The sequence below is a fragment of the Hemiscyllium ocellatum genome, unplaced genomic scaffold (genome assembly GCF_020745735.1).
Source record: "Hemiscyllium ocellatum isolate sHemOce1 unplaced genomic scaffold, sHemOce1.pat.X.cur. scaffold_437_pat_ctg1, whole genome shotgun sequence".
Taxonomy (NCBI): Eukaryota; Metazoa; Chordata; class Chondrichthyes; order Orectolobiformes; family Hemiscylliidae; genus Hemiscyllium; species Hemiscyllium ocellatum.
Genome location: NW_026869055.1, coordinates 26,580 through 53,335, shown reverse-complemented (window position 1 = coordinate 53,335; position 26,756 = coordinate 26,580). Strand labels below are relative to the sequence as shown.

The 26,756-nt window shown below is 42.6% G+C and overlaps 1 protein-coding gene across 1 annotated transcript in view; it reads right to left on the bottom strand.

Annotated features, from left to right (window-relative positions):
- Window positions 1-351: 351 nt before the first annotated feature.
- Window positions 352-26,756, bottom strand: part of LOC132813692 (uncharacterized) — a 50,402-nt gene continuing 23,997 nt past the window's right edge. The window contains exon 3 of the mRNA XM_060823229.1: window positions 352-703. Within this exon, the coding sequence (XP_060679212.1) occupies window positions 461-703 (243 nt within the window). The 3' untranslated portion in view covers window positions 352-460. The remainder of the gene's footprint in view (window positions 704-26,756) is intronic.

Genomic DNA, 26,756 nt, shown 5'->3' with positions numbered 1-26,756 from the left:
CCAACATTTGGCTGCAAGTTTCCCCACACTGGGCAGCGACCTAATACAGTGTTACCGAACAATGCTACATGCCTGGATTGAGATAAGAACGAACAAGTGTAGTCTGCACAGCTCCCCACGCTGGACATTTAGCCCATGATAATAGATCAAGCATTGGTGTGGGCTGCACAGAGTTCCATTCTGGGTATTGCTGGGTTGCATTCAGCAGTACGCTAGTCGGATCTACTCAATGCTCCATCCTGAAAGTATAATGGATGGAGTGGTTATGTGAGTTGGATTGCGAATGTGAGAGAGCTAAACATCTGGCAATACCTTTATTTTTTGTTTTCAATCTTGTGTTTGGACCCTGTGTCCCAGCCTCGAGCAGCTGAATGACTGCCTCCTCTTCCTGTGTCCCCGTCCTGTTCCTGTGACCCAGTCTCGCGGAGTTGAATGACTGCCTCCTGTTCCTGTGTCCCATTCACGAGCAGTTGAATGACTGCCTCCTGTTCCTGTGTCCCAGTCTCGAGCATGTTGAGTCACTGCCTCCTGTTCCTGTGTCCCTAATCGATGTTGTGTGAAAGTAGATGTCCTCCTCCTGCTCCACAGTAACAGGCTCCAATAGGTCTGTGCTCAACTGCTGCTTCTGTGGAATGGAGTTGTGGGACTGAAGCCTCTTCACATTCTTTACCGTTTTTCTTGAGTAAAAGCCCTTATCCTGTTTCTGTAAAACACCATCAAAATCTGAATGATTTATTTTTGTACTTGACTGTCAGTAATTGAGCAAACAAGCTGACTGGCAGTATTCAGAAGCGGAATAACCACCTTCTGTTCCCATGTTAAACACTCAAGGGTCAATAGACTCTCAGAGATGTACAGCACAGAAAAAGATCCTGCGGTCTGGTCATCCATACAGACCAAATATCCTAAATTAATCTCGTTCCCCCTTGCCAGCAGTTGGCCCATCTCCCTCTAAACACTTCCCATGCATGTATCCATCCAAATCCTTTTTAAAAGGTGTAACTGTACCTGCCCCCACTACCTCTTTTGGCTGTTCAATCCTTACACACAGAAGTGTCTGTGTGAAAATGTTGTTTTAGCGTCCCTTTTTAAATCTTTCTCCTCTCACCTTAAACCTTTGTCATCTATATTTGGACTCGTCTATCCTGGGAAAAGACATTGAATGTTTACCTTATCTATGACCCTCATGATTTTATAAACCACTTTAACGTCACCCCTCAGCCTCAATACTTGAAAATAGCCCCAGCCTATTCAAACTCTCCCTGTAACTCTAACCCTCCTACACCTGCAGCATTCTTTTAAAACTATTCTGCACCCTTTCAATGTTGACAACATCTCCCCGACAGCAGGGAGACCAGAATTAAAGGCAATATTACAAAAGTGGCCAAATATCCTGTACAGATCCAACACGTCATGCAAATGCTTCGAGTCAAAGCACACACCAATAAAGGGAAGATCACCAAGTGCCTTCTTCACTATGTTGTCTACCTATGACGGTACTTTCAAGGAACTGAAAACCTGCACCATAAGGTGCCTCACAGGACAGCGATCTGGGTTTAATTCCATCCGTGAATGACTGACTGTGTGGTGTTTGTACATTTTCCCCGTGTCTGTGTGAGTTTCCTCCGGGTACTATGTTTTCCTCTGACAGTATAGAGATATACGGGTAAGGGTAGATTGACCATCCTAAATTGTGCATGGTACCCTGGGATGTGTGGGCGAGGTGGCTTAGCCATGGGAAATGCTGGCTCAGAGGGAAAGGATAGGGGTTTGTCCAGTGGGATACTGTTGAGAGGATCGGTGTGGACTCGTTGGGTAGAATAGCCTGTTTCCTCACTGTAGGGATTCCATAATTTCTATGGAGTTATCCTTGATTGGCAACTTTCAACAGGACCCTACCTATACTTCATCCTCTGATATTTCTTGCCAAAATGCAACACCTCACATTTATCTAAAATAAACTCCATCTGCCACTCCTCGGCTCACCTAATCAACGCCTCATTATATTCTGAGACATTATTCTTCACTGTCGACGTTACCACCAAATTTGGAATTATCTACAAACTTACTGACCATACTTCACTTACTCAAGTACAAATGATTTGCATAAGCAACAAAAGACTCACTATTGATCTTTGTGGCACGCCAATAGTCACAGGTCTCCAAGTTCAATGAACAAATGTCCACTGTCACGCCCTATCTCCAATATTCAAGAAAAAATTGGGCCTAAATGACGAGCTTTCCAGGATTCCCGGCTGTCTAACCTTGATAACTAGTCTACCATGTAGAACATTTTGGTTTTCTTACTGAATTGCATAAAGATAACATCCACTGTCCTGCCATCATCAATCATCTTCTTCACTTCCTCAACAAATTCCACCCAGTCAGTGAGAGGTGATCTCCAATGTACAAAGCCCTCTTCAGTCCTTGTCTTTCCAAATGCATATACATCCTTTCAATCAACCACCCTCCCCCCCCCGCCCCCCCGCCCCCACGGCCAACAATTTAGTCACCATTGACGTCAGGCTCACTAATCTATAGTTAGCTGTATTTTCCTTACTTTCTTAAATAATGACACTATGTTAGCAGCCCTCCAGTCTTTTGACGCCTCACCAGTGTAAATCAATAATACAGATATATCAGCAAAAGACTTGAGCAATCTCTTTCCGAGCTTCCCACAAACTTCTGGGATACAACTGATCAGGTCACAGGGATTTGTTCACCTTTGTATGTTTTAAAATGTCCGATATCTCCTTGTAATACAGATACTATTCAAGATAACACTATATATTTCTTCCTTCTCTCACTGTTGTAAGCTCCTCTACATTAAATACTGAGGAGAAATACTTGTTTAGTAACCCTTCCATCTCCTATGGTTACGCACATAGGTCGCCTTACTGACCTGTAAGGTGCCCTATTCTCTCCCTAGTTATTATTTTGCCATTAAAGGACGTGTACAGTTGCTTCAATGCCTCCTTAACCCTATTTCTAAAGCCATCTCATGTCCATATTTTTCTGGCTGAAGTTCCCCATTGACTATACACTTACTTCCCTTTTCCCCCTCTCGGGACTCACTTGATCTCAGCTCTGTTTACCTGACATATGCCTCCTTCCTTATCTTGACCAGAGCATCAATATATCTAGCCATCCAGCACTCCCTGCACCCACCAGCCTCGCCCATCTCACTAATAGGAATACGATGGCTCTGGACTCTCTGACACCAAGTTCTCATCGCCTTGCATTTTCCAACCATCCCTTTACCTGCGAATAGGGTATCCTAATCAGCCTTTCACAGGGCTCACCTAACACTTTCAAAATTGGCCTTATTGAAATTTAGAACTTTAATGTTTACATCAGGTCTTTCCTCTTCCACAACTAGTTTGAAACTAATATTTATGTGTAACAGATTTGAAAGTTAAATAAACACTTCCTGCCCCTCTGGAACAGGTTCGAGAGGCTGAATTGGCTCCTCCTGTCCCTCTGTAATAGACTGGAGAGGCTGAATGACCTCTTCCTGTCCCTCAGAAATAGACTCAAGAGACTTCATGGCATTCTCCTGTCCCTGTGTAACAGACCCGAGACGTCAAATGACACAACAACCCGTGGATTACGCACTGCTGGTAAACTGTATCTAATGGGGGTCCAACCATTCTCAGTTACAGAAACACAGAGAACACAATGTACTCCAGGTGCCCTCTCAGTAACACCTCATACAGCTGCAGTGACACATCCCTTTGTTATGAATGATTCTGTTGGCAAAATGTGCCAATATTCCAGTTTTCCACCTTTTCAAGTAGCAACAGACTAATATGGGCTGAATGGCTTTCTCTTATCCCTCTGTAAGTTGCCCATAGGGACAGAATTGTTTTGGCCAGTTCCTGAGCAGCAATCTCAATGCTCTGTCTCAAGGTTATGAAAGTATTTGATAACAGGGCATTAAAACCAGGAGTAGCCTCACACTGGTCAATAAGTACCGTACGTTGTGTTCAGGTATCTAGAAACTTGCCCAATAGACTTTTTTTTATGCAGCCGATCTGTTTTTTTTTTATAACTGCCTCTTTTCATAAACAGAGTGGGACATATATAGACTGCTGCAGTGTTCTGTTAATATTCTCATATACAAGGAAAAAAAGATTAAAAAGTTTGAAAGATTTATGGTCCATCCCTCAGCAACCCTCAACTATTCCATCCAAAATCAGTAAATGAAAAGTGATATATGGAACTGGTTAACTGAGTCTGTTTGTTCAGTGACTGTGATTAATGCCAACCTCCATCGATTCTAATTATCCCAGTGGAGAATTTCCATCTTTTAATGATAAATGGCCTCCATACAATGTGTCAACCCATAACATGAGCGGGAGCATCACCGAGAGCACTGCCGGGGATCAGCAGATCCAGAGAGAGGGGGAGGAGAGATCAGACTCTTAGGAGAGAACATTAGACTGGAATGTTCCAACAATGGATCAGAATTTGAGAACATTAGACTGGAATATTCCAACAATGGATCAGAATCTGGGAACATTAGACTGGAATATTCCAACAATGGATCAGAATCTGAGAACATTAGACAGGAATATTTCAACAATAGACAGGAGCTTATCATATTATGTTTGGTATCTTTCTGCATTTGATTGGTTGTCATGATCATCGCAGATCTATTACGCTCTTCTCATTTTTCAATACTTCTATTATCCCTTCCTGGCTATCGTTGGTGTTCCTGGTGAGTGTCACAGTCCAGATTTTGTTTTCTATAAACCAGTTATGACTGTATTACTGTTATTTCATATAGTCTACACTTTTGCCAAAATTATTGTTCCTGTGGAATCTCTCAATCCAGATATTCACTTTACAGACCACTACTAACTGACATCAATGAAGGTGTTCAATTACTGTCTCGCTCTCTGCTCTGGCAGTGTTACTCCGGGTCTCTATGTTGACCTATTCTGTTTCAGGGGACAACCACAATTCATTATATCATTGCCTTTGCTGTTAAGAGCATGGAGGTCATTGTCTACTGTTCTGGTTACAAACTCCACTTCCTCTACTGTTTCCATCCCATCCCTGGACAATATCTGCAGCAGAAGCAGACACGTCACAAATGTGGTAGATCCCTTTGACACTGAGCTGATTCTTGACACAATTCCTTGACCATTTCTAACTTGAAATACTCACCACTCCAGAATATGTCTCACTGGTTTATTCCATCTGCTGTTTGAATCTTGAGATATGAAATACAGTCTTAATGAAGGCAAGAATCTGCTGCTGATGCTCCCGGCTTCAAACCTGCCCAAACAAATCTGATTCAAACTCACACCAAACTCCCATCCATCTGTCATTCATGCACGCTGACGTATATTGCTGTTGTGTCTGGCAATGCCTTTATTTTAACATTCTCAAACACTTTACCTTATCTGTCCATGAAACTTCTCTCGTTCTCTCTGTTGATTAACAAAAAGCCTGCCAGTTGTTCGTATTTAAAATTGTTTTCTTCATGTGCATTCTTTCTCAGACAATGAGTTTCTCATTTAACCACGTCAATCACGCGCACACACACACTCTCTCTCTCTCTCCCTGATGAACACACACACACAAGCAGAGAGAGCTAACCTTCCCACTGTAGGCAGTAACCTGATGTGAATATAGTTAGCATATGATAGTAAAGTTTGCAATACTCTCATACTGGGCAGATAGTGCAATTTACTGAGCAACACGCGAGCATGATCTGCACAGCTCTCCGAAAGGGGCTGTCATCTTGTCCCAGTTTATGTTGTTTGTGGTGTTCTTTGAAGCAGATTCAGAATTTGATGTAACAAACCATTTCAGCTTATCTGACAATGCCTTTATTGAATGTTCTCGTTCTTGTAATTTTACTCACGAAGATCTCACTTCTCCAATTAGTCCCACTGCCCTGACTTTTTCCCCATATTTCCACAACATCTTTTCAGTAAATTAACTGTCTATTTCAGTCGTTAATGTGAATCTCTCTGTCCCTTTGTATCTTTCCCTGGCCTTGGGTTTTGGCTCCCTAGTGTATCGAGTGCTGGCATTGTGTAGCTCAGAAATAATGAAATGGGGTGTGATAAGCGGTTGTTCACTTCCTGGTATGTCCCATATGATGGTCCATGGATAGGCGTGTTTCAGAAGTTATGAGAAACATCCTTGTAACTTGGTCAGTACCTGTGGCTGTCCCTCTCTGCTGATCTTGCGATCAGTAACACGAGGTAGCCCACTGAGTAAAGGACCAGGCATCTAAATTGCCTGATAATGCTGTCACTTTTTTTTAATAAAAGGTTATTTTATCCTTTTTATTTTAGTAAGAGATCTTAAAAGCCAAACTGCCTACTGAAAATGACTCAAGTAAATAAATTACGGGGCTTTTAGGGTTTTTAAAAATAAATTGTAGTACACTGGCCAGCTGGCACAGACCAGGCTTTCTAGGTTTCTTTTTATTGTAGCTATAACAATCACCAGGTGCTTGGGGTCCCAGAAGGTTGGAAGTTTTAGTAAATTATCCCGAGCTGCTATTCTCTCTGGAACCTCACTTGATGCTGTTTCCTCCTGGATTGGAGAACCGTATGCAGGAACACATGCCTGAATGTTCCTTTTTACCAAGAGGTGTGTTTAGGTGATCTTAGTATATTGGAAAAGTTCATTTGTAGAAGGTACTGCATCCATTATTCGGTTAAGATTTCCAATAGTTAAGTTATTCTAAATTCCTCCTCATTTTGTCTGGATTTTCATTAGAGTGTTTAAATATATTGCGTTTTACTTAATGGTGAGTGGTTTGACCAGTAGCATCACATCTGGAACTCCCACTTCACATCTACCTTTAAAATAAGGAAAGATCGGCATCCAAGGTACCTTCTTAAAATAGTTTGAGGCGGTCTGGTTGGTCTATAGCATACTGGGGTCTCTTGTCTGGTTCTAAGTCGATAATACCAAATTGGGTTTACAATTACAATCCATACAGTATGCAAACAGGCCATTCGACCCAACATGTCCACACCGACCCTACGAGGAGTAACCTACCCAGACCCATTCCTTTACCCTATTGTTACACATCTACCCCGACTAAGGCACCTAACCCACACATCCCTGAAAACTATGAACAATTTATCATGGCCAATACATGCACATCTTTGGATTGTGGGAGGATACCAAAGCATCCAGAATAAGCTCATGCCGACACTGGAGAGAATGCACCAGGAGACTATTGGGTTCAAAGGTCGCGTAAGGTAGTTGCTCGTGTCTTTTTTCTCGATGTTGAATTCGGTTGGTATTTTTTGTATAAAGATTCAGTCACCAAGAGTTCTCTGGGTGTGGAAAAGTGAAGTTGGGGGTTTTACAACAGGTAATGAAGGCAAAACTGTAGGAATTGACAGACAAGCTGGAGTTGGGTTTGCGATTGTCTGTGAGAAAATGTGAGATAATTACAGCGATAGCTCGGCAATTGCATTTGGTGGAAACGCCATCAGACTCTTTGGAAATGGCTAGAATTCAATTTCAAATGAGGCACCTTGAAAATGAGAAGGAATTGAAACAGTTTGAATTATGATGAAAAGTAGAAATAAAAGAAAGGGAAATGAAGAAGAACGAGAGAAAAGGACAGAAGAAAAGCAGAGAGTTTCAACTTAAAAAGTTAGCAATTAGAGAGGAAAGTTGACAGAGAAGGCGGTGATGAAGTTAGACGGTAGGCTGGATGTGGAGGTTAGTGAGGTTGAGCAACCCTATTGTAAACAATGGTCTAATGGGGATCTGTGTAAATGACTGTTCCTTAGTCCCAGTCTCGAACGGTTGAGTGACTGCCTCCTGCTCCTTTGTCACAGTCTCGAAGAGTTGAGTGACTGCCTCCTGTTCCTGTGTCCCAGTCTCGAACAGTTGAATGACTGCCTCCTGTTCCTTTGTCACAGTCTCGAACAGTTGAATGACTGCCTCCTGTTCCTTTGTCACAGTCTCGAACAGTTAAGTGACTGACTCCTGTTCCTTTGTCCCAGTCTCGAACAGTTGAGTGATTGCCTCCTTTCTCCGTGTACCAGGTTTCAGCAGCTGGGCGACTTCCTCCTAAGCAAAGTTTTGTGTAAGTAGATGTCCTCCTCCTGCTCCAGAGTAACAGGCTCCAATAGCTCTGTGCTTAACTGCTGCTTCTGTGGAATGGTCTCTTCACATTCTTTACAGCTTTTCTTGACTAAAAGCCTGTTTCTGTAAAACACCATCAAAATCTGAATGATGTATTTTTGTATTTGGCTGTCAGTAATTGAGCAAACAAGCTGACTGACAGAATTCAGAAGCTGAATAACCACCTTCTGTTCCAATGTTAAACACTTAATTGTCAATAGACTCTCAGAGATGTACAGCACAGAAAAAGATCCTTCGGTCTGATTATCCATACCGACCAACTATCCTAAATTAATCTCGTCCCCCTTGCCAGCAGTTGGCCCATCTGCCTCTAAACCCTTCCCATGCGTGTATCCATCCAAATGCCTTTAAAATGGTGTAACTGTACCTGCCTCTACCACCTCTTTTGGCTGTTCAATCCACACATACAGCAGTCTCTATGCGAAAATGTTGTCCCTCATGTCCCTTTTTAAATCGTTCCCCTCTCATCTTAAACCTTTTTCTTCTTTATTTGGACTCGTCTATCCAGGGAAAAGACATTGACTGCTCACCTTATCTGTGCCCCTCATGATTTTATAAACCTCTTTAAGGTCCCCACTCAGCAATAACATTTGAAAATATTCCCAACCTATTCACACACTCCCTGTAATTCTCACCCTCCAACACCTGTAACATTCTTTCAAATCTCTTTTGCATCCTTTCAAGTTTGACAACATCTTTCCGACAGCAGGGAGCCCAGAATTAAAGGCAATATTACAAAAGTGGCCAAATATCCTGTACAGATCCAACACGTCATGCAAATGATTAGAATCAAAGCACACACCAATAAAGGGAAGATCAACAATGGCTTCTTCACTATGTTGTCTACCTGTAACGGCACTTTCAAGGAACTGAGAACCTGCACCACAAGGTGCCTCACAGGACAGCGATCTGGGTTTAATTCCATCCATGAATGACTGACTGTGTGGTGTTTGTACACTCTCTCCGTGTCTGTGTGAGATTCCTCCGGGTACTATGTTTTCCTCTGACAGTATAAAGGTATCCAGGTAAGGGTAGATTGACCATCCTAAATTGTGCATGGTACCCTGGGATGTGTGGGCGAGGTGGATTAGCCATGGGAAATGCAGGCTCAGCGGGATAGGGTAGGGATTTGTCCAGCGGGATACTGTTGAGAGGATCGGTGTGGACTCGATGGGTAGAATAGCCTGTTTCCTCAGTGTAGGGATTCCATAATTTCTGTGGAGTTATCCTTGATTGGCGACTTTCAACAGGACCCTACCTATATTTCATACTCTGATATTTCTTGCCAAAATGCAACACCTCACATTTATCTAAAATAAACTCCATCTGCCACTCCTCGGCTCACCTAATCAACGCCTTATTATATTCTGAGACATTATTCTTCACTGTCGACGTTACCACCAAAATTGGAATTATCTACAAACTTACTGACCATACTTCACTTACTCAAGTACAAATGATTTGCATAAGCAACAAAAGACTCACTATTGATCTTTGTGGCACGCCACTAGTCACATGTCTCCAAGTTCAATGAACAAATGCCCACTGTCACGCCCTATCTCCAATATTCAAGAAAAAATTGGACCTAAATGACGAGCTCTCCAGGATTCCCGGCAGTCTAACCTTGATAACTAGTCTACCATGTAGAACATTTTGGTTTTCTTACTGAATTGCATAAAGTAAACATCCACTGTCCTGCTGTCATCAATCATCTTCTTCACTTCCTCAACAAATTCCACCCAGTCAGTGAGACGTGATCTCCAATGTACAAAGCCCTCTTCAGTCCTTGTCTTTCCAAATGCATATACATCCTTTCCATCAACACCCCCACCCCACCCCCCGCCAACAATTTAGTCACCATTGACGTCAGGCTCACCAATCTATAGTTAGCTGTATTTTCCTTACTTTCTTAAATAATGACACTATGTTAGCAGCCCTCCAGTCTTTTGACGCCTCACCAGTGTAAATCAATAATACAGATATATCAGCAAAAGACTTGAGCAATCTCCTTCCGAGCTTCCCACAAACTTCTGGGATACAACTGATCAGGTCACAGGGATTTGTTCACCTTTGTATGTTTTAAAATGTCCGATATCTCCTTGTAATATAGATACTATTCAAGATATTACTATATATTTCTTCCTTCTCTCACTGTTGTAAGCTCCTCTACATTAAATACTGAGGAGAAATACTTGTTTAGTAATCCTTCCATCTCCTATGGTTACGCACATAGGTAGCCTTATTGACCTGTAAGGTGCCCTATTCTCTCCCTAGTTAATATTTTGCCATTAAAGGACGTGTAGAGTTGCTTCAATGCCTCCTTAACCCTATTTCTAAAGCCATCTCATGCCCATATTTTTCTAGCTGGAGTTCCCCATTCATTATACACTTACTTCCCTTATACTGCTCTCGGGACTCACTTGATCTCAGCTCTGTTTACCTGACATATGCCTCCTTCCTTATCTTGACCAGAGCATCAATATATCTAGCTATCCAGCAGTCCCTGCAGACACCAGCCTTGCCCATCTCACTAATAGGAATACGATGGCTCTGGACTCTCTGACACCAAGTTTTAATCGCCTTGCATTTTCCAACCATCCCTTTCCCTGTGAATAGGGTATCATAATTAATCTTTCACCGGGCTCGCCTAACACTTTCAAAATTGGCCTTATTGAAAGTTAGAACTTTAATGTTTACATCAGGTCGTTCCTATTCCACAACTAGTTTGAAACTAATATTTATGTGTAACAGATTTGAAAGTTAAATAAACACTTCCTGCCCCTCTGGAACAGGTTCGAGAGGCTGAATTGGCTCCTCCTGTCCCTCTGTAATAGACTGGAGAGGCTGAATGACCTCTTCCTGTCCCTCAGAAATAGACTCAAGAGATTTCATGGCATCCTCCTTTCCCTGTGTAACACACCCGAGACATCAAATGACACAGCAACCCGTGGATTACGCGCTGCCGGTAAACTGTATCTAATGGGGGTCCAACCATTCTCAGTTACAGAAAACACAATGTACTCCAGGTGCCCTCTCAGTAACACCTCATACAGCTGCAGTGACACATCCCTTTGTTTTGAATGATTATGTTGGCAAAATGTGCCAATATTCCAGTTTTCCACCTTTTCAAGTAGCAACAGACTAATATGGGCTGAATGGCCTTCTCTTATCCCTCTGTTAGAGGTCCATAGGAACAGAATTGTTTTGGCCAGTTCCTGAGCAGCAGTCTCAATGCTCTTTCTCAAGGTTACAAAAGGATTTGATAGCAGGGCATTAAAACCATGAGTAGCCTCACACTGGTCAATAAGTACCGCACTTTGTGTTCAGGTATCTCGAAACTTGCCCAACCGACTTCTTTTTATGCAGCCCATTTGTTTTTTTTTATATAACTGCCTCCTTTCATAAACAGAGTGGAACAAATATAGGTTGCTGCCGTGGTCTGTTAATATTCTCATATACAAGGAAAAAAAGATTAAGAAGTTTGAAAGATTTGTGGTCCATCCCTCAGCAAACCTCAACTATTCCATTCAAAACCAGTAAATGAAAAGTGATGTATGGAACTGGTTAACTGAGTCTGTTTGTTCAGTGACTGTGATTAATGCAACCTCCGTGGATTCTAATTATCTCAGTGGAGAGTTTCCATCTTTTAATGATAAATGGCCTCCGTACAATGAGTCAACCCATAACATGAGTGGGAGCATCACCGACAGCACTGCTGGGGATCAGCAGATCCAGAGAGTGGGGGAGGAGAGATCAGACTCTGAGAACATTTGACGGGAATGTTCCAACAATGGATCAGAATTTGAGAACATTAGACTGGAATATTCCAACAATGGATCAGAATCTGGGAGTATTAGACTGGAATATTCCAACAATGGATCAGAATCTGAGAACATTTGACAGGAATATTTCAACAATAGACAGGAGTTTATCCTTTTATGTTTGGTATCTTTCTGCATTTGATTGGTTGTCATTATCATGGCGGATCTATTACGCTATTCTCATTATTCAATACTTCTATTATCCCTTCCTGGCTATCGTTGGCGTTCCTGGTGAGTGTCACTGTCCAGATTTTGTTTTCTATAAACCAGTTATGACTGTATTACTGTTATTTCATATAGTCTACACATCTTGCCAAAATTATTGTTCCTGTGGAATCTCTCAATCCAGATATTCACTTTACAGACCACTACTAACTGACATCAATGAAGGTGTTCAATTACTGTCACGCTCTCTGCTCTGGCAGTGTTACTCCTTGTATCTATGTTGACCTATTCTGTTTCAGGGGAGAACCACAATTCATTATATCATTGCCTTTGCTGTTAAGAGCATGGAGGTCATTGTCTACTGTTCTGGTTACAAACTCCACTTCCTCTACTGTTTCCATCCCATCCCTGGACAATATCTGCAGCAGAAGCAGACATGTCACAAAAGTGGGAGATCCCTTTGACACTGAGCTGATTCTTGACACCATTCCTTGACCATTTCTAACTTGAAATACTCATCAGTCCAGAATATGTCGCACTGGTTTATTCCATCTGCTGTTTGAATCATGAGGTATGAAATACAGTCTCAATGAAGGCAAGAATCTGCTGCTGATGCTCCCGGCTTCAAACCTGCCCAAACAAATCTGATTCAAACTCACACCAAACTCCCACCCATCTGTCATTCATGCACGCTGACGTATATTGCTGTTGTGTCTGGCAATGCCTTTATTTTAACATTCTCAAACACTTTACCGTATCTGCCCATGAAACTTCCCTCGTTCTCTCTGTTGATTAATAAAAAGCCTGCCAGTTGTTCGTATTTAAAATTGTTTTCTTCATGTGCGTTCTTTCTCAGACAATGAGTTTCTCATTTAACCACGTCAATCACGGGCACACATGCACTCTCTCTCTCTCTCTCTCTCTCTCTCTCCCTGATGAACACACACACACATACAAGCAGAGAGAGCAAACCTTCCCACTGTAGGCAGTAAACTGATGTGAATATAGTTAGCATATGATAGTAAAGTTTGCAATACTCTCATACTGGGCAGATAGTGCAGTTTACTGAGCAACACGCGAGCATGATCTGCACAGCTCTCCATGCTGGGCTGTCATCTTGACCCAGTTAATGTTGTTTGTGGTGTTCTGTGAAGCAGATTCAGATTTTGATGTAACAAACCATTTCAGCTGATCTGGCAATGCCTTTATTGAATGTTCTCATTCTTGTAATTTTACTCACGAAGATCTCACTTCTCCAGTTAGTCCCACTGCCCTGACTTTTTCCCCATATTTCCACAAATCTTTACAGTTAATTAACTGTCTGTTTCAGTCCTTAATGTGAATCTCTCTGTCCCTTTGTATCTTTCCCGGGCCTTGGGTTTTGGCTCCCTAGTATATCGAATGCTGGCATTGTGTAGCTCAGAAATAATGATATGGGGTGTGATAAGCGGTTGTTCACTTCCTGGTATGTCCCATATGCAGGTTTTCTGTGATATGCAAGCAGACATCCAGATCCCTTTGCACCTAAGCACTTTGAACTTTCTCGCCATTTAGATAATAATTTGTCTCTCCATTAATACTGGCCAACGTGAATAGCACCATTTTTTTTTCTCAAGGTTTGTGAAGGTTTGTAGCTCAGGTTGAGATTTGGGGTGTATGTTTGCTCCTTGAGCTGTAGTTTTGATATCCAGACATTTCGTTACCTGGCTAGGTAACATCATCATTGGCGACCTCCAAGTGAAGCGAAGCTGTTGTCTCTTGCTTTATATTTAGATCTTTCTCCAAGATGTGTTTCTGGTGTTTGTGGTGATGTCAATTCCGGTTCATTTTCTGAGGAGTTGATTGATGGCATCTGGATCTATGTGTTGTTTATGGCGTTGTGGTTGGAGTGCCAGGCCTTTAGGAATTCTCTTGCATGCCTTTGCTTAGCCTGTCCCAGGATAGATGTGTTGTCCCAGTCAACATGATGGATTTTTTCATCCGTGTGTAGGGCTACGAGGGAGAGAGGGTCGTGTCATTTTGTGGCTAGCTGGTTTTCGTGGATCCTGGTGGTTAACTTTCTTCCTGTTTGTCCTACGTAGTGTTTATGGTACTCCTTGCAAGGAATTTTGTAGATGTCATTGGTTTTGTCCATGGGTTGTACTGTGTCTTTTAAGTTGGTTAGTTTTTGTTTTAGAGTGTTGGTGGGTTTGTGTGCTACTAGGATTCCGAGGAGTCTCAGTAGTCTGGCTGTCATTTCTGAAACTTCTTTGATGTATGGTAAGGTCGTTAGGGTTTCTGGCTGTGTTTGGTCTGATTGTCGTGGTTTGTCCTTGAGGAATCTGCGCACTGTATTTCTTGAGTATCTGTTCGTCTTGAATACTTCGTATAGGTGGTTCTCCGCTGTTTTGCGTATCTCGTCTGAGCTACAGTGTCTGGTGGCTCGTTGGAATAGTGTCCTGATACAGCTTCGTTTGTGTGTGTTGGGATAATTGCTGGTGTAGTTAAGTATTTGGTCAGTGTTTGTCGGTTTTCTCTATATGCAGGTTTGTAGTTCTTCATTGTCCTTTCTTTCGACTGTGACGTCCAGGAATGAGAGTTTGTTGTCGGTTTCTTCCTCCTTGGTGAACTTTATGTCTGAGAGTGTTGTTGATGATGTTAAATGTCTCTTCTATCTTGTTTCATTTTGTGATGCCAAAAGTGTTATCTATGTAGCGAATCCAGATCTTTGGTTTGATGATTGGTAGGGCTGTTTGTTCTAGTCCATGCATTACCGCTTCTACTATGAATCCTGATCAAGTGGAGATCCCATGGGTGTGTTGTTGGTTTGCTTGTAGACTATGTTTTTGAAGGTGAAGTGGGTGGTGAGGCACAGGTCCATTAACTTCATGATATTTTCATTGGTAATGTGATTGATGGCGGTTGGTGTGTGTGATGGTCTCTTCTAAAAGTGTGGTAAGTGTTTCCGTTGCCAGGTCGATGTTAAAGGAGGTGTAGAGTGCTGTTATGTCGAATAAGATCATTGCTTCGTCTTCTTCTATGTTGGCGTTTTTGATGATTTTTAGGACTTTCTGGGTGGAGTGGATGGAGTGTTGTGAATCTTCTACTAGGTATTTTAGTCTTGCGTGTAGTTCTTTGGCTAGTCTGTAAATTGGTGTTCTGGGTAGTGCGACTATAGGTCTGAGGGGGCCTCCTGGTTAATGGATTCTTGGTACTCCCTAGAATTGTGGGGTATTGGTCCCATCGGGTTTCATTTTCTGGAATTCTGTCTTGTTTAATTGTCCGGAATTGTGTAATTTTCTTAGGAGATAAGTAATTTTGTTTCCTAGTTGTGTGGTCGGGTCAAGCGCCACCTGTTGGTAGGTGTTGGTGCCTGCGAGTAGTGCATTAGCTTTTTCTATGTAGTCCCTTCTGTTCAGGATGACTGTGAGCGACCTTTGTCTTCAGGTAATATAATGATGTCTTTGTCTTTTTTGCGGTTTTCTAGGGCTTTCTTTTCTTGTGTGGTCAGTTTGTTTCCTTCCCTCTTTCAGCTGAGAATAGGTGCAACTGTCTGTCTGATCGTTTGTTGTGTTTCTTCCATGAGATTGTTGCCCTTCAATGTGGTTTCTAATGCCGCAAGTAATTCCTTCTTGTCAGCGTCTCGGTAATTGAAATTTAATCCTTTGACTAGTAGCGCTTTTTCTGTGTCTGATAGGGTCCGGTCTGATAAGTTCTTTATCCATGTCCCTGTGTTAGCGGTTTTGTGTTTTTTTTTTGTGAGTTTGTCCAGTTTTTTCTTCACGTCCCGATTTTTCTTTATCTGTCTTTGTCGGTGTTTGGTGTTGATGGCTTGTTCTATCACGTCTGACCATACTTGGTTTGTTGCTTGTTTGAATAACGGCTTTTGGCGCGCAATTTCCCGTGTGTATTTTCAGAGTCTGTGGTTGGCGTCATTGATTAATTCTCGGAGCATTCTGCGGCCGTTTTGTTCTGTTAAACTTTTGGCTTGAGATGTGTTTATCGGCGTTTATATTGCAGACATTTTGGCAGTAGTTGTTTTCTTAAACATTCATGCAGGTAGTACAGCTGTTCGCGAGTGGAACTCTCTCGGATGGCATTCCTTTCCCATCTACGGGCAAGTTGTAGCGTGTTGCGCCCATGGCTTTTGCAAGGTTTGTGAAGGTTTGTAGCTCAGGTTGAGATTTAGAATGTTGGTTTGCTCGCTGAGTTGTAGGTTTGATATCCAGACGTTTCATTACCTGGCTAGATGACATCAATGGTGGCGACCTCCAAGTGAAGCGAAGATGTTGTCTCCTGCTTTCGATTTATATCTTTCTTCTGGATGGGGTTCCTGGGGTTTGTGGTGATGTCATTTCCGGTTCGTTTTCTGAGGAGTTGATAGATGGCATCTAGATCTATGCGTTTGTTTATGGCGTGGTTGGAGTGTCAGGCCTCTAGGAATTCTCTGGCATGTCTTTGCTTAGCCTGTCCCAGGATAGATGTTTTGTCCCAGTCGAAATGGTGGCTTTTCTTTGTGGTGGCACTCCAAACACAACGCCAGAAACAAACATATAGATTTAGATGCAATCTATCAATCTCTCAGAAAACGAACAGGAAAAGACATCACCACAAACCCCAGGAACCCCATCCAGGAGAAAGATATAAATAGAAAGCAGGAGACAACGGCTTCGCTTCACTTGGAGGTCGCCACTGATGATGTTACCTCGCCAGGTAATGAAATGTCTGGATATCAAACCCACAAATCAGGGAGAAAACATACACCCTAAAATCCCCATATATCTTCACTTTAATTTTCCTTGCTAAATGTTGGCCCATTCACCCAACCTATCCATATAGATTTAAAATCTCTTGCACCATCATTCTGAAGTAATTTCCCACCGATGTTAGTGTCATCTGAAAATGTGGCATCGTATTTTCGATCCCATCAACAGAGTACAGTCATTCCATCGATCGCAAATGGTTGAGGCATGAGTACTGAAATCAATGTCACCCCACAAATTGCATTTCCAAAAGAAAATTATACATTTATTCCATCTGACTCCATTTTGTTGGTTAACCAATCCTCCGTCCAAGCTAATAAATTACTCCTAGACCCATGTTGTCGGATATTACCACTTACTCTTTGGAGAAGCAACACATCCAATGCCTTCAGGAAGGCCAGATATGTTCCATCTCCAGTTTTCCCACGATCCACCTTGTTTGTGATATCTTCAAATAACTCAAGCAAACAATTCAAACACGGTTTAGCCTAAGTAAAACCATGTTGACTCAGATGAATTCTGGATTAACTTTGCAAATATCTTGAACAATGGACTCTAACAATTTGCCTTAAATTACAATAGTTTATTGTTACACTTTCATCCCTAATGTATACCATTATTACAAGTTCTTCCCTTTCGAAAAGCTTTACGTTTTCTTTGAATTCCTGTTTAAAAGGCACACGTTTTTAAGAGATCTGGTCCAAATGTTGTGTAAGAGCCACGTGTGGCTGAATGGACTCATCATCCTGCAGGTGTACACACTCGATGGGCTGATGTATTTCTGGTGTTCCCATGTTAGCATCTCCAAGGCCAGAATGACATCCTCCTGTTGATGCTTTAGAGGATTGGGAGATTATGGAATCTTACTGTTGCTGTGTAACATTTTGTGGGGCTGATGGGTCTTCTCATACTTCTCTATAACAGGTGGAAATACTGAACGGTCTCCTCTTCCAGAGATGGGACCGAGGGATTGATTGGTCTTCTCTTGTTCCCACACAACAGACATGTGTCTAAATTGCCTCTTCCTTTCTCATGAAAGAAGTGTCAGATAGTTTTTAACCCTTATCCAATTCCCTTGCAATAGGCTCGGTGAGTCTGAATGGCCTCCTGTTATCCCAGTGTAACAATTTCCACTCACTGTGTGACATCTTCCAGTTCCTATGTTACAGACTTGAGAAGGCTGAATGGACTGATCCTGTTGCTGTTTAACAGGATACTGGTGCAGCATGGCCTAATGTTATAGGCTCGACTGGCTGATTGGCCTCCTTCTCTAAATGTATATCAGGCTCCAGGGGCTGAATAGCCTCATCCTGTTTTGGTGTAACAGGGTCGAAGGTCTGAATATCCTCCTGTTGTTCCTGTGTAACAGGCTGGAGAACGGAACGGATTCCTCCACTATCTGTGTAATTCACTTCACTCGTTCACTCCTTCTGCCATTTATGTTCAAATAAGTTCATCTTGAATCTTTGTAAACTCCAATGGCTACTGGGTCAACCTGATCATCATTTCATTATAAGCTAGCACCTTCATTGCAGGAATCAGTTGAGGGAACCATCTCTGAGCTGCTTCCAATGTAACAACATCCTTTCTTCATTGAAGAGATTAAATCTGCACACACTACTCTAGATACGATCTCACTTAGAGCCTGTACAACAGCAGCAACACTTTACCGGCCTGCTGGAAGGTGCCCATCTAGGTTAGAGCAGTCTCAGCTCTCTGGGGGAATACAGAGCATTGTTGGAAGATCATTGTCCTTCTCTACTCCATCAGCATAACGGGAGATCTGGAGTAATTCAAGTTTGAGAAGATCATAAATGATGTGACAAGATGATCTCTACCATCAATCTCCCCAGAGCCCACATCGCTCAGATTCCACAGAATCTAGTAAGGTGGAGATTAAAAAAAAGCAAGGAGGAGCAAACATTGATGGGAGTTATATATCAAAGTGAAAGCTGCAATACACATATTTTGGTTATGTTATAAAACAGGAAATGAGTTATACACATTTGTGGCTACTGCAGTGATAATGTACTGTTTAAGTTATATCTAAACTCTGTTAACCCAATTGAATGCTAATGCTGGGAAAAATGGATTTCATGACCACGTGTGAGATGGTTTACATGAGCATTATGTTAAGCACTGAGCTCGATATCAGGTTATTTAGGAATTGGTGTTGAGTGATCAGAAGAGCTAATTGAAAAATTTGCTGGAAAGGACATTTTGGGAACAGTGATCACAATGTACTGGTTTTCTTTAATGCTGTTTGAGAACATGACAGTTTTTGTTTTATTTGAAGTAACTGTTATAAATATGAGTCATGCAAGCCAACAAGGTGTGAGGAGAAAGTCGGGACTACAGATGCTGGGGATCAGAGGGGAAGTGTGGTGATGGAAAAGCACAGTCAGGCAGCATACTAAGAGCAGATAAATCGATGTTTCGGGCATAAGGCCTTCATCAGGAATGAAGCTTATATGCCCAGGGGGCTGAGGGATAAATGAGAAGGGGGGTGAGGCAGGGGGGAGATTAGCAGGGATTGCGGGAGGTAGATGAAGGTGGGGTTGAAAGTGATAGGTGATGAAGGGAGACAGACCGCCTCATCTACTGCATCCATTGAACCCAATGTGTTCTTCTCTACATTGGCGAGGCAGAAGGTCAACTTGTGGAACATTTCAGAGAACATCTCTGGGACAGCCTCATTGAACAATTCCATCGCCTTGTGGCTGAGCACTTTAACTCCCCTTCCCACTCTGCCAAGGACATGAGGGTCCTGGACCTGCTCCATCGCCAAACCCGAGCCACCAGAACCCTGCAGGAAGAAAGCCTCCTCTTCTGCCTTGGGACCCTCCAAACACAGGGGATCATAGTGGATTTCCCCATTTCCCCTAACCCCACCCTATCCCACTCCAACCTTCCAAGTCAGCACCGCCCTTTTGTACATTCCTATGCGTCCACCTTCCTTGCTATCAATCTGGTCCACCCTCCTCTCCGAGTATCACTTTCAACCGCACCTTCACTTACCTATTTGATGAAAGGAAGCAGCTTAGAAAAATGCCAAGTTGTAGTAATCCAGTGGATTCAGAGAAATGTAGGACCCAGCAAAGGATGATCCAGAAACTGAGAAGAAATTGAAAAGAGAAAAAGCATGCAAACGAAAGAAAAACATAAAGACTGCTAAAAAGCATCTATCAAGGTATGAAAAAAAAATGAAAACAAGGTCAAATGTGGAACAGTTGGTGTGCGTTCAGGATAGTTTATTGCAGAGAACAGAGAAATCTCAGGGAAAAGAAACAGTTTATTTGCGTCTATCTTCATTGGAAGAATGTCCAGAAATTCTTCCAGAAATACCAAGTGACCATGGGACTTGGATAAGTAAGGTCTAAGATTATTCTTATCAATGTTGAGGTCATCTTTGAAAAGAAAGCTGGATTGAATATTTATAAATCTGACAGACCAGATGTACTTCATACAAGGATTTTTGAGGAATCAGCAATAGACATGTTGATTGCATCGCGGATTTTTACTTTATCTTCCGACACATTCTCGAAAGTCATTTAGCCAATCTGTATAAGGCAAAGGTTACAAATATTATCCAACCATTTAAGAAAGGATGAAGATGGAGAGGGGTGAACTACAGAGCAGTTATCTTGTCATCCGCAGTCAGGTGTCTGTTGGACTCGATTACAAAGAACACGCGACTACACATGTAGAAGGTAATAACATAACTTGGGAGGGTGAGAATATACCGATGAAAGGAAAACCAGAAGTGGCAAACTTTTTTTTGGAATGGTTTGAAGATGATTCTTGTGGACATAGGCAATGAAGAACCAATGGATAACGTAGAGTTGAATATTCATGAGATTTTTTTTAAAAACTCACACAGTAAGCTCATAAGAAAAGTTAAAGCGAGAGGTATTAGGAAGAACATATGAAAATAGCAAAGAAAAAAAATAGTTTTACATTCAGGTGATCGTAATTGGAATATAGAAGACGTCATGCACCAGTTGTATCGAGTGTTCATGAAAGTATTTTGTATTGTTCGGAGTCACAATCTAAGAAATAAGATATTGACTACAGAGGAACTGCAAAAGGTATTATGCAGATTCATCCCTAAAACGGCAAGATTTTCTGATGTGGAAACTCACCCTGTGATCTCGAGTTTTGAAATATGAGAGGTTGTTGCGGTGAAACTTAGAAACATAGAGGGGACTGAATAACAGGGACATGGAGAAGTACAAGTAGGTGAGATCTGGGAGAATCCCACGATATTCTACACGGACAAGTAGAGCAGAATAATCAGCAAACAGGTAGTGTCCATTAGAAACCAAAGGGGCAATCTGTGTGTCAAGCTGGAGAACATTGATGGATTGTTACATGAGACTTTCACATCTATTTTACTTTAGAGACGGAGAAGACAAGTACAGAATTCAAGGAGATGGATGGGAAAACTCTTGAACAGATTGATGTAAAATACGAGAAAGGATTTGAGGCTTTGTTCTGTATAAATTTGGACCTATCTCCATGTCTGAATGAGTAGTATCACAGGCTGCTGTTGGGGTGAATGGAGGAAAGACTCTGACTGAATATTTTAATTAGAATCTGACGATAGGGGAGGTGCCAGAGAACTGGAGAACTGCTAACACGATTCCACTTCACAGTTCGGGTGGGAGAGATAGACCAGGGAACAATAGACGAGCGAGTATTAGGTCACTGTTAAGGAAACTACTGGACAAAATAGGGAAGGAGAAAATTGAACTCCAATCAGCGTCGCAAGGTCTGATCAGGGATAACCATCATGACTTTATCAGAAGGAAGTGACATGTAATGAATTTGATTGAATTAGTTTGAGGAGGTCGATTGGTTAGCTTTGTAGGAAAGCCTTTGACAAATTTCCAGCTGGGAAACTGAAAAATAATGTAAAATCTCGCAATATAAATGATAACTTGACAAGTTACAACGAAAATTGTCTTAGTGGCAGGAGGCAGAGGGTAGTGAGAGAAGGCTGTTTGTGTGACTGGAGACCAGTGACCCCTGGTGTACCACAGGGATCAGTGATGTGTCCCTTATTGTTTGTGTTATTCATAACAAAAACAAATGTGAATGTGGAGGGGGCTAGGTGGAGGGGCAGGGAGGTGTGATAAGTAAGTGTACGTTTGACATAAAGGTTGGTTCGCATTGAGCAGGAAGGCCTTAAGTTACAGGAAGCTGAAGATGAAATGGTCAGATGGGCAGATCAATAACAGATAGAATGTAACCCTGATAAATATGAGGTGATGCACATTGGGAGAAGGAACCAGGCAGTGGAGGACTCAATGAATGGCAGCACACTGGGAAGCTCAGATTGTGCTTCTCCACACATCCCTGAATGTGACTGGACAGGTTAATGCTTAAAAATGTGTTGCTGGAAAAGCGCAACAGGTCAGGCAGCATCAAAGGAGCAGGAGAATCGATGTTTTGGGCAGATTCCTGAAGAAGGGCTTATGCTCGAAACGGCGATTCTCCTGCTCATTTGATTCTGCCTGACCTGCTGCGCTTTTCCAGCAACATATTTTTTAAGCACTGATCTCCAGCATCTGCAGTCTTCACTTTCTGCTGGGCAGGTTAATGGACTAGTTAAGAATTGGACATTGAGCATTGTGTTTCCTAATCAGGGTGGACATTTAAGACCTATACAGGGCTTTGGTTCGGCCAAAATGGAATCCTGTATGTAGCTCTGGGAGCCACATTCCAGGAAGGATGTGATTGTACTGGAGAGGGTGCAGAGGTGATTCAGCAGGATGTTCCCTGGGGTAGAACATATCAGCTATGGAGAGAGGCTGGATAAGCTCGGGTTGTTTACTTTGGAGCAGAGAAAGCTGAGGAGTCAGTGATTCAGAAGGATAAGATTATAAGCGACACGGACAGGGTGGATAGACAGCAGCTGTTCCTTTTAGTCAGAGGGTCAAGAACAAAGGAGCACACTTTTAAAGTGAAAAGTTTGAGGTTCAGAGATGATTTAAACATTTTTTCACCTCGAGGTGTGGGCTTCTGGGATTACTTCCTGAGAGGGGAATTATCACGAGTAACCTCACAATCGTTAAAAAGTACTTGGGCAAGCACTTGGAAGTGTTTTAACATTCCAGGCTATGGGACTGCTGTAGAAAGTGGGACTAATATAGATCGTGCTGTACTTCGGTCGGCACAGAGTCTTTGCTCCCGTGAGTGTACCATGGGGAAGGTCAATTATTGGAGCATTTTAAGGCAGGAAGTGATGGGTTTCTGAAGAGTTATATTCATTAGGGTTATAAGTGTGAACTGTAATAGCTTGTTAAATTATGTCAATGTGAGAAATATGAGAAAAATAGCGTAGTTTCCTTACAGTTTGGAACCAGAGAATGGAGAATGGGGAACAGGGAAATGGCAGAACTATGAAGCCACTACTTCAGTTCTGTCTTCACAAAACTTTCTAACAATATAAGGAAAACCAAGTCTGGTGTGGGAAAATGATAGAGTACGTGGAACATAGAACATAGTAAGTAAATGGTTTAGCAGAAATTATTGTGGCCGAAAGTAATAGTCATAGACAACACTAACATAGATTTATGAAATGGGAATTATGTTTGAGAAGCAGACTGGCTGACAAATGAAAGAGCAGTAATGGATGTAAAACATTTTGATTTTTAGGAAAATGTTGGTAAAGCTCCAAGCCCAATTTGCAATATCAAATCTGAGTGGATTGGGGCTAATATATGGACATGTTTTGAGAATGGGACAGCTGGCAGTAAACAGTGAATAGAAATAAACAGACTCATCAAGCAGCAGCCTGACATTGTCTGTAAGGTATGATTCTGTGAGTATGACTATGACCTAGACACCTCATCACCTTCCCCGGATATGTCCTGTCTCATCAGCAGGATGGACACAGCAGAGGTGGCGGCACAGTGGGATGCAGTTAGAAGGGAATTGCTCTTGGAGTCCTCAACAGTGTCTCCGTATCCCATGGCATTAGTTTGCATTTGGGAAAGGAAACCTCCTGCTGATTACCAAGTACCAGCATCTCTCAACTGATGTATCAGTACTCCTCCATGCTGACCAACACTTGGAGGAAGCACTGAGGGTAGCATTCTGGGTGGGGTATTTCAATGTTCACCCCCAACAGTATCTCAGCTACAGCATTATTGATCGAGAAGGCTGGGTCCTAAAGGATATAACTGCTAGAGTGGTTCTGCGGCAGGCAGTGAAGCAACCAACAAGAGAAAAATATACACTTGACCACAGCCTTACTAATCTGCCAATTGCAGAAGTATCTGCCTATGACAGTATCGTTAAGAGTGACCACCGCATAGTCATTGTGGAGACAAAGTCACACCTGCACATTGAGAATAACATTCACCATTTTGGGTGGTACTATCACAGTGCGAAATAGGGCAGACTTCGAACAGATCTAACAGTTCAAGTCTGGGTGTCCATAAGGTGCTGTGGTTCATCTATAGGAGCAGAATTGTACAGCCACACAACCTCATGACATAGAACATAGAACATAGAACATAGAAGGATACAGCGCAGTACAGGCCCTTCGGCCCTCGATGTTGTGCCGACCGAATCCTACCTAACCTATACTAGCCCAATAACTTCCAAATGCCTATCCAATGCCCGCTTAAATGACCATAAAGAAGGAGAGTTCACCACTGATACGGGCAGGGCATTCCATGAACTCACAACCCGCTGTGTGAAGAATCTACCCCTAACATCTGTCCTATACCTACCACCCCTTAATTTAAAGCTATGTCCCCTAGTAACACCTGACTCCATTAGCGGTAAAAGGTTCTTAGTATCTACCCTATCTAAACCCCTAATCATCTTATACACTTCTATCAGATCTCCCCTAAACCTTCTCTTCTCCAATGAGAACAGCCCCAAGTGCCTCAGCCTTTCCTCATAAGATTTTCCTACCATTCCAGGCAACATCCTGGTAAACCTCCTCTGCACTCGTTCTGAAGCTTCCACATCCTTCCTATAGTATGGCGACCAAAACTGCACACAATACTCCAGATGAGGCCGCACCAGAGTCCTATACAACTGCAACATGACCTCAGGACTCCGGAACTCAATTCCTCTGCCAATAAAGCCCAGTACACCATATGCCTTCCTCACAGCACTATTTACCTGGGTGGCAACTTTCAGAGATCTGTGTACATGGACACCAAGATCCCTCTGCTCATCCACACTACCAAGTAGCCTACCATTAGCCCAGTAATCCATCATCTTGTTATTCCTACCAAAGTGAACGACTTCACACTTAGCTACATTGAATTCCATTTGCCACATTTCCGCCCAGCTCTGCAACTTATCTATATCCCGCTGTAACCTACCACTTCCTTCCTCACTATCCACAACTCCACCGACTTTTGTGTCATCCGCAAACTTGCTTACCCAGCTTTCAAGTCCTTCCTCTAGATCATTTATAAAGATAACAAAAAGCAATGGTCCCAAAACAGATCCTTGTGGTACACCGCTAGTAACTGCGCTCCAAGATGAACATAATCCATCAACTACCACCCTCTGTCTCCTTCCAGCCAGCCAATTCCTAATCCAAACCTCTAATGTATCCTCAATGCCATACCTCCGAAGTTTTAGCATTAGCCTACCATGGGGAACCTTATCGAACGCCTTACTAAAATCCATATACACAATATCTACTGCTTTACCCTCATCCACTTCCTTGGTCACCTTCTCAAAGAACTCAATAAGGTTAGTGAGGCACGACCTGCCCTTCACAAAACCATGCTGGCTATCCCTGATCACGTTATTCCTACCCAGATGTTCATAAATCTTATCCCTTACCATTCTCTCTAAGACTTTGCCCACCACTGAAGTCAGACTCACTGGCCTATAGTTGCTAGGGCTATCCCTACTCCCTTTCTTGAACAATGGGACCACATTCGCTATCCTCCAGTCCTCTGGTACTATTCCTGTTGACAACGACGACATAAAAATCCAGGCCAATGGCTCTGCTATCTCCTCCCTAGCTTCCCATAGGATCCTGGGGTAAATGCCATCAGGCCCAGGAGACTTATCTATATTCATCCTTTCCAATATTCCCAAAACCTCTTCCCTGCATATTTCCAGGGCATCCATTCTAATTATTTGTGATTCCATATTCACATCAGCAACAGTGTCCTGTTCCTGAGTGAATACTGATGAAAAGTACTGATTTAATGTCTCTCCAATCTCCTCCGCCTCCACACACAACTTCCCACTACTATCCTTGACAGGACCGATACCTACCCTAGTCATCCTTTTATTCTTGACATACCTATAGAAAGCCTTTGGGTTTTCCCTAATCCTACCAGCTAAAGACTTTTCATGTCCCCTTCTCGCTTTTCTTAGCTCCCTCTTTAGCTCCTTCCTGGCTACCTTATAACTCTCAATCGCCCCTACTGAACCTTCACGCCTCATCTTTACATATGCCGCCTTCTTCCCTTTCACAAGGGACTCCAATTCCTTACTAAACCACGGCTGCCTCACAAGGCCCTTTACACCATGCCTGACTGGTACATACCTATCGAGGACACGCAGTAGCTGCTCCTTGAACACTTTCCACATCTCATTAGTGTTCTTCTCTTGAAGCCTGTTTTTCCAATCCACACATCCTAAGTCATGCCTCACTGCATCATAATTTCCCTGCCCCCAGCTATAGCTCTTGCCCTGCGGCACACGATTATCCCTCTCCATCACTAAAGTAAAAGTCACCGAGTTGTGGTCACTGTCCCCGAAGTGCTCACCTACCTCCAAGTCCAACACCTGGCCTGGTTCATTACCTAGAACCAAATCCAATATAGCCTCCCCTCTTGTTGGCCTGTCGACATATTGTGTCAGGAAACCCTCCTGCACACATTGTACAAACACCGACCCA